At 47.6% G+C, this 9,427-nt stretch overlaps 1 protein-coding gene across 1 annotated transcript in view; it reads right to left on the minus strand.

Annotated features, from left to right (window-relative positions):
* Nucleotides 1-6,194, minus strand: part of SAXO1 (stabilizer of axonemal microtubules 1) — a gene marked incomplete at both ends in the record, with an annotated part of 56,980 nt that extends 50,786 nt beyond the window's left edge. Inside the window, one exon of the mRNA XM_084628143.1 lies at nucleotides 6,124-6,194. Coding sequence (XP_084484269.1) covers nucleotides 6,124-6,194 — 71 coding nt within the window. The remainder of the gene's footprint in view (nucleotides 1-6,123) is intronic.
* Between the last annotated feature and the right edge of the window lie 3,233 nt (nucleotides 6,195-9,427).

Here is a 9,427-nt window from a genome sequence, read left to right on the forward strand (position 1 = left end):
TGAGTGCTGAGTATCATTACAATTTTTTAGAAAATATGGGGAAGCCAAATGGGATCAACATCCCAGCAATTCACTCATTATACTAGAACTAGCTCAAATAAGATTCCTTTCCTACCCTCTTAAAGTGCTAACAAAATTGAACATAAGATTCTTGGAGCTTCAAAAGTGTCCTTCTGAGTCCCCCTGGTGGTTAAAGAAAAATCTTATCTTCCCTGTGTCCAGATGAGTACTGATGCATCTGAAGAAGTGAGGTTTTTACCCACGAAAGCTTATGCTCAAATAATCTGTTAGTCTTTAAGGTGCCACCGGACTCCTTGTTGTTTTTGTGGATACAGACTAACACGGCTACCCCCTGATACCTGTAACAAGACAGTGCAGGTGTATGTATAGCATGTTTCCCTTAAGGGCCATATACTTCTCTCAAACTGCATGCTCAACTCCCCTGGGCATTAATGGAAGTTCTGGTTGAGGAATGAAGACAGACCACAACTACATTTGTGTTCTCCTTATAATCATTCTTAAAGACACAGGAGCCAGCTTTTCTGCTTTGAATACTTGTTTACATGCGTTCCACTTCCGGTGCGCGTGCACCACCGGAGACCAGAGGGCTCTGACAGCCTGCAGTGCTCATTGGTAGCCCCTGCTCCCCTGATGACCTACAGCCCCTAGCCCTTTGAGGGTAGCCAGGGGGCAGAGCAACCAACTGACCCTCAGTTCCTTTTAACCACTCCTGGCTGTGAGATGGATCCAGGTAGCAGTGTCGACTCTTTTTTCCAAATGCAAATTTTATTACAATTTTGTAAATGGTTAATTACTGATTTCGATGAGGTATTTAGCATAGTGATTAGTGTAACGCTTTTAGGAAGTGTTAGCTTTTTCTGGGTTAGTTTTTGCTCTGTACAAGGGAATCAGGTGTGATGTTGCCCCCCACCAAAAAACTGTAAATTTTGAGAGTCCTCTATGAAAAGTGTCCCAATGATGGCTTTAATCTCCAGAGTTCTGCCTGCTCCTGCCTCTGTGGCGGCTGCGAGCAGTGACAGGCATCGCTCCTCTGAGGAGCACAGAGGAAGATCTCCTCACAAGACCTCCTCAGAGAGCAAAGGGGTTGGTTCACCCTTTGCTGTCTCCAGGAAGAAGAGAAGCAGCCCCTCGCTCCTCCTCTCAGTGGGAGGCAGCAGCCTAGAAGGCTTCACAGGTGTCCATGTTTGCTGCTGTCTGCTGCCAGCTCCTCTGCTCTCTGGGTCAGCTCCAAGCTGTCAGCCTGCACCACCAGCTCATTGTGAGGTTGCCCATCCTCCAACACCCAGCTCAGCGATAGACTCCTGCAGCGCTGACTTGTGCTCATCCTCCAACACCCAGCTCAGCGATAGACTCCTGCAGCGCTGACTTGTGCTCATCCTCCAACACCCGGCTCAGCGATAGACTCCTGCAGCGCTGACTTGTGCTCATCCTCCAACACCCAGCTCAGCGATAGACTCCTGCAGCGCTGACTTGTGCTCATCCTCCAACACCCAGCTCAGCGATAGACTCCTGCAGCGCTGACTTGTGCTCATCCTCCAACACCCAGCTCAGCGATAGATTCCTGCAGCGCTGACTTGTGCTCATCCTCCAACACCCAGCTCAGCGATAGACTCCTGCCGTGCTGACTTGTGCTCATCCTCCAACACCCAGCTCAGCGATAGACTTCCTGCAGCGCTGACTTGTGCTCATCCTCCAACACCCAGCTCAGTTACGGACCCCTGCAGCGCTGACTTGTGCTCATCCTCCAACACCCAGCTCAGTGATAGACTTCCTGCTGTGCTGACTTGTGCTCATCCTCCAACACCCAGCTCAGTGATAGACTTCCTGCAGCGCTGACTTGTGCTCATCCTCCAACACCCAGCTCAGTGATAGACTCCTGCCGTGCTGACTTGTGCTCATCCTCCAACACCCAGCTCAGCGATAGACTCCTGCCGTGCTGACTTGTGCTCATCCTCCAACACCCAGCTCAGCGATAGACTCCTGCCGTGCTGACTTGTGCTCATCCTCCAACACCCAGCTCAGCGATAGACTCCTGCCGTGCTGACTTGTGCTCATCCTCCAACACCCAGCTCAGTTATGGACCCCTGCAGCGCTGACTTGTGCTCATCCTCCAACACCCAGCTCAGTGATAGACTCCTGCCGTGCTGACTTGTGCTCATCCTCCAACACCCAGCTCAGTGATAGACTCCTGCCGTGCTGACTTGTGCTCATCCTCCAACACCCAGCTCAGTGATAGACTCCTGCCGTGCTGACTTGTGCTCATCCTCCAACACCCAGCTCAGTGATAGACTTCCTGCTGTGCTGACTTGTGCTCATCCTCCAACACCCAGCTCAGTGATAGACTCCTGCCGTGCTGACTTGTGCTCATCCTCCAACACCCAGCTCAGTGATAGACTTCCTGCTGTGCTGACTTGTGCTCATCCTCCAACACCCAGCTCAGTGATAGACTCCTGCCGTGCTGACTTGTGCTCATCCTCCAACACCCAGCTCAGTTACGGACCCCTGCAGCGCTGACTTGTGCTCATCCTCCAACACCCAGCTCAGTGATAGACTTCCTGCAGCGCTGACTTGTGCTCATCCTCCAACACCCAGCTCAGTGATAGACTCCTGCCGTGCTGACTTGTGCTCATCCTCCAACACCCATCTCAGTTACGGACCCCTGCAGCGCTGACTTGTGCTCATCCTCCAACACCCAGCTCAGTGATAGACTCCTGCCGTGCTGACTTGTGCTCATCCTCCAACACCCAGCTCAGTGATAGACTCCTGCCGTGCTGACTTGTGCTCATCCTCCAACACCCAGCTCAGTTACGGACCCCTGCAGCGCTGACTTGCTCCAGGCGTGCTCAGGGCAGCACTGTCTGTGCCTTTGCATTTGGAGCCTGCTGCTGTGGCTGCTTTTAACACAGCAGCTCTGACTCCTCCAGCAGCAGAGCTATCTCCAGGCAGCAGGGGCTTTGTTATTACCAGGCCAGCCCACGGCACCGCACCACTTGGGGCCGACGTCTATGGCACACAGTGATTTGGCCATTTCCATGCAGTCCGATGCCCCCTTATTAGATGTTTCTATCGATCAGGGGATGCTTTGCAAGTCACATGCGGGTTATTGTGGTCCCCATCCCCAACCCCCAATCGAGCCCAGTCCATCCCCTCCCTTAGAAGAGGAGGATGGGTATTCCTATTCTGAGAGTGGGGATGTTTCACCCACTTACTTTTTGAGGGTACTTTTTTATGACCAATGTATGTTTGAAAGTCAGGCAAGACATATGGGTAAACCTAGGCATGTTCAAAATTGGTACCCTCACCTCACTCATGTTGTCCTCTAGGCTATTTATTTTTAAACACAGAATAAAAGCATGGCCCAACATATTGGCACTGGAAGTGCAGCATTTTTATAGGACATTCTATAGAAACATCACACATTTTGATCTCTGCTGTCCTGCTTAAAATTGTAGACAGATGTATTCTGTTATAGCTACCTACACCAGATGTTATATTACAGAAAGTGAACGCTTGGGAATGTTAGTTGAAACCAATGTATACTCTGCACTGTGGAACATCCTCTGGTGACAACGCTTATCCCCTTTGGCAAGGAGGGGACGTAAGAACAGCTTTCTGATGTTTTGGGCAAACTATGAGAGGTAAGTAAAATGGTCCTTTTTACACCAGCATGCTAAAGGTGGGCAAATCTGGGCTGTGACATATTCATGACAGTTGTGCTAGGCTGCAGTGGGATATAGCTTTGGACACTAAAGACCTGGTTTTCAAATAATAAGATGCACAAAGATGTGTGCAACACTGTATCTATATCCAGCAGCCAACATCTTGGCAAGAATCTTTTGGGGGTTTACCAACTCCACCTCTTTAATTGTTCAGTTAAGCAACATGAGGCAGTCTTTGCCCAAGAGGAGCAGAGTGCATTGTTTCGGCTTCAATTTTAATTCTGAAAAAGATACAGCCAGACTGACTTTTAAACTCTTATTGGCCATAAGGGACAAAAGTCACCACAATCCTCAGTAAGTGAGAACATTGCTTAGTACTGGGTAAGTGCTAATAGCTAATTTGCATAATTATAAAAACACTTTACATTAGTTAAGCTAAAACAAGATTGCTGCACACCTCATTAAACTAAGGGGCGGGCAAGTAGCTGCCTTCAGCATGGACAACTCCACAAGTCAGCAAGCAGTAAAAGGGTTCCGGGAGTGAACAGCCCTTTCACGCTCGGAGCCAAATATACAACCTTAACCGCATACCTGAGCTTCACAACCCAGCCGGAAACATTTTTGGATGTTCGACACTCTTAACTCCTGCAAGTTAGCTCATTGCCATCAAAAGATAAATGTACCAGAGACCAGAACATGGCCCAGATTTTGCCAAAACAGGCCCAAATCCAGCAAAACATCCATGTGCTTAATTTAAAGCATGTGAGTAGTTCCATTGACTTCAATGAGATTACTCACATGCTTGAAGATAAATATGTGCTTAAGTACTTTGCTCTGCAGGGGACAAAATGCGCAACATCTTGGTGGATCCAGTCCATAAAGCTAGAAACTTAGCTCCATCACCACATCCAAAGCACAATGTCAGTCTGAGAGCTTCACCATTGTTTGAAGTCAGTCACATTTCCCAGACAGAGCCAAAAGTGGAGGTATCGACATGGATTTTTTTTTTAAGTAGAGCTAGAAAGATGAAAGGAATGAACAGAGATGCTCATATATTACCATGAGTTTGATACAAGTACCTAGACAGGTAGATTAGATTAATACAATTATATTCGATTTTATATTCTTGGGAGCAGAGATGGTCATTTATTATGTTTGTAGAACACCTAGCACAATGGGGCCCAACCTGGTTGTGACCTTTTAGTTTCTACCACAATATAAACGTTAAATAAAAAATAATTAACATAATATAATTTAAATTGTTGACCGACAGACTAGACAGACCATAAGGGGGAACAATAAAGAAGGAAATTTTGCAAAAATTTCTCTATTGTCATAGTTGAAATACAAAAGTGTGTTTAGCAGAATTCTTTTCACTAACAAGCCCAAGCAAGTTGGAGCATAGACTAATCTCAGGATAACATTCACATAAATGTATAAACTATAGTATTTTTATTTCCCCTCATTTATTATTCAGAGCTTTCCTTTGCCTTGAGAGGAAGTTTAGGGTGACCAGATCAGCAAGTGTAAAAAATTGGGATGGGAGTGGGGGGGTAATAGGAGCCTATTTAAGAAAAAGCCCCCAAAATTGGGACTGTCCCTATAAAATCGGGCCATCTGGTCACCCTAGGGAAGTTAGGAGTGTTTTATAGTCTTAAATCTATGGTGACTATCGGAACTGAGCTGCAGTCGGAAAGACTGTATTGATTGATGATCTTACTCTTTCGTCTGCAGATTTGGGAGGATGGATCCTATGAAAAAGGAGATCTGGTTATTTCTAGACCACTGCTGTGAACAAGCAGCCACTGGAGAACTGAGATTTAGAAAGTCAGGAATGAACAGTGTTATTTTTAGGTGTCTGCTCCATTTCTCCAGTTCTCACCCTGCATACCCTGTGGAGCAAGCACATTTTAAGAAGCACCATCATTTTTCACTACAGGAGAGCAAAGACTTGTCACAAGAATACTAGTCCCTCAGAATGACTCTAGCCAAGAAGTTTAAAGCTCTCTTATTGGGGGAACATTTCAGTTACATACAAGAAAGTTTAGAAATAAATAATGAAAAATTAGAATGAAGATTTTACAATATAAAACAAAACAAGTTATAAATAATGGAGTGATACAGTCGCAGATGGATCCACCGCAGAAAAATTACACCCCTGTATATTTTAATAAGATTATTTTAGAAAAGATTTCAATCTACTCCAACTCCTCTCTCCCCCTCTTCCCTTTACTCATCCCCCTCCCCCTCCGCCGTGAAATCTTAGCAACTGGGGCAGTGGCTACCAGATGCAGTCACACCTGCCCCAGGCCCAGGGGAATTTAACATCTAACCAAAATCCAACCTGGAAACCTCTGCTTTGGGGGGGCGAGACTTCTCCTATGGCGGCGGCGCAGCAGGGTCCTGCCCTGAAGCTGCCAGTCCGGCCGGCTCTCTGACATACCCGCAGGAGCAGAGCTGGCAGATGCACTTCTTGGCGGGCAGGGTCTTGGGCGGAGTCACGGGAGGAGACATCCCGGCGACGGGCCGGAGCTAGAGCCGCTGTCTCTCCCCGCAGCGGAAAGCTCTGGGACCGAGAGCCGCTCCGGTGGCAGCCCCTCCAAGGGTTTGGTTCGGAGAAAGTTCCCCTAAGCGCCAGGGGCAGGGCTAGAAGCCGGCTTCTCTGCAGCAGGTGAGAACGGCGCTGCGTGAACTACATAGCACAGCTGGTCCGCTTCCCTGCGGCCGCCTCTGCTCTCGAGCCTCTCCTCAATCTCGCTTCTCCGCCAGCCCTCAACAGCACTGCGGGGTCCAGGGGATTACAACCTCCCGGTCCCCCAGGGAGCCTTTGTGAGGTCACCAGGGCAAGCCCTAGCGCTCAGCTCTGCTGCCAGCGTAGTCCCTACACTGCAGGCAATTAATGACTCCCCTCCCCCTGGGCTGGGCACAAGGAGGCTGGATTGGCACCTGGATAGAACACTTGGGTCTCGTCTACACTACTTAAAAATGTTATGGGGGAGAGAGACACACACTTGTATAGACTGGCCACTAATGGTTTAAGGACCAGTTCTTCTAGACAGTGACGAGGTAGTCACATTTAGGCACTAGCCCACCTACGCTCGCCCCAGCTGGTGGAGCAGGACTGCTGGGTAAGAAAAAATGGAATTTCCTCCTCCAGAGTGGGGAAGTTGAAGTGCAAAGTCTAGGGTAGGCTAAATCACACCTGGAGTTGCAGCTAGCGAGAGATGTTAAGAGTAACAAGAAGGGTTTCTTCAGGTATGTTGGCAACAAGAAGAAAGCCAAGGAAAGTGTGGGCCCCTTAATGAATGAGGGAGGCAACCAAGTGACAGAGGATGTGGAAAAAGCTAATGTACTCAATGCTTTTATTGCCCCTGTCTTCACAAACAAGGTCAGCTCCCAGACTACTGCACTGGGCAGCACAGAATGGGGAGGAGGTGGCCAGCCCTCTGTGGAGAAAGAAGTGGTTCGGGACTATTTAGAAAAGCTGGACGTGCACAAGTCCATGGGGCCGGATGCGCTGCATCCGAGAGTGCTAAAGGAATTGGCGGATGTGATTGCAGAGCCATTGGCCATTATCTTTGAAAACTCATGGTGATCGGGGGAAGTCCCGGAAAACTGGAAAAAGGCTAATGTAGTGCCAATCTTTAAAAAAGGGAAGAAGGAGGATCCTGGGAACTACAGGCCAGTCAGCTTCACCTCAGTCTCCGGAAAAATCATAGAGCAGGTCCTCAAGGAATCAATTCTGAAGCACTTAGAGGAGAGGAAAGGGATCAGGAACAGTCAGCATGGATTCACCAAGGGCAAGTCATGCCTGACTAATCTAATTGCCTTCTATGATGAGATAACTGGTTCTGTGGATGAAGGGAAAGCAGTGGACGTGTTATTCCTTGACTTTAGCAAAGCTTTTGACACGGTCTCCCACAGTATTCTTGTCAGCAAGTTAAAGAAGTATGGGCTGGGGGTGGACGCACTAAAAGGTGGGTAGAAAGTTGGCTAGATTGTCGGGCTCAATGGGTAGTGATCAATGGCTCCATGTCTAGTTGGCAGCCGGTATCTAGCAGAGCGCCCCAAAGGTCGGTCCCGGGCCCAGTTTTGTTCAATATCTTCATTAATGATCTGGAGGATGGTGTGGATTGCACCCTCAGCAAGTTTGCGGATGACACTAAACTGGGAGGAGTGGTAGATACGCTGGAGGGCAGGGATAGGATACAGAGAGACCTAGACAAATTACAGGACTGGGCCAAAAGAAATCTGATGAGGTTCAACAAGGACAAGTGCAGAGTCCTGCACTTAGGATGGAAGAATCCCATGCACCGCTACAGACTAGGGACCGAATGGCTCGGCAGCAGTTCTGTGGAAAAGGACCTCGGGGTGACAGTGGACGAGAAGCTGGATATGAGTCAACAGTGTGTCCTTGTTGCCAAGAAGACCAATGGTATTTTGGGATGTATAAGTAGGGGCATTGCCAACAGATCGAGGGATCAGATTGTTCCCCTCTATTAGTCATTGGTGAGGCCCCATCTGGAGTACTGTGTCCAGTTTAGAGCCCCACACTATAAGAAGAATGTGGAAAAATTGGAGAGAGTCCAGCGGAGGGCAACAAAAATGATTAGGGGACTGGAACACATAACTTATGAGGAGAGGCTGAGGGAACTGGGATTGTTTAGTCTGCAGAAGAGAAGAATGAGGGGGGATTTGATAGCTGCTTTCAACTACCTGAAAGGGGTTCTGAAGAGGATGGATCTAGACTGTTCTCAGTAGTAGCAGATGACAGAACAAGGAGTAATGGTCTCAAGTTGCAGGGGGGAGGTTGAGGTTGGATATTAGGAAAAACTTTTTCACTAGGAGGGTGGTGAAACACTGGAATGTGTTACCTAGGGAGGTGGTGGAATCTCCTTCCTTAGAAGTTTTTAAGGTCAGGCTTGATAAAGCCCTGGGTGGGATGATTTAGTTGAGGATTGGTCCTGCTTTGAGCAGGGGGTTGGACTAGATGACCTCCTGAGGTCCCTTCCAACCCTGATATTCTATGATTCAGGTTAGTAAGGCAACTACCATCTTTTCATATGCTGTGTATTTATACCCTCCTGCATTTTCCACTCCATGCATCTAATGAAGTGGGGTTTAGCCCACAAAAGCTTATGCCTAAATACATTTGTTAGTCTCTAAGGTGCCACAAGGACTCCTTGTTGTTTTTGCTGATACAGACTAACACAGCTACCACTCTATAACCTGTCACGCAGGATATAGCAGCAATTCTTAAACTACAGCCACCCTACCTCACCAGGGAGAGGAGATAGAGTGGAAAGTTAGGCAGCGTACATTTCTTGTTTTAAGAAGTCATCTAACTACAGAAGAGTTAGAAAACACGGGGATACAACATTCTTCTGTCCTGAATTGTTGGTGAAGGTATTAGGTACTCAGTAGACATGTTTCTTCCCAAAGAGATAGATACCTGGCAGTAGTGTGTGCACTACACACAGCAACTGAAGTACGCAAGAGCTCATTTGATGTGGAAGAATGCAAAAGGTACATAAAAGTAAAATCACTTATAACCACTTCTCATAAAATCAAATATTGTGTAAAAGAGTCATGCATTTATAACCTAAAGCATAGGATTAGATAAAAAGGCATCAATAAAATATGAACTGACATCTACAGCTGATTATTTCATTGTGGTGGGAATGGAAAGGCTCCCCCACCAGCAAGGACATTCCATAGCTTTGTCTTACAAATAAGTCACTGCAACC

The sequence above is a fragment of the Lepidochelys olivacea genome (assembly GCF_965140295.1).
Source record: "Lepidochelys olivacea isolate rLepOli2 genome assembly, chromosome: 5".
NCBI lineage: Eukaryota > Metazoa > Chordata > Testudines > Cheloniidae > Lepidochelys > Lepidochelys olivacea.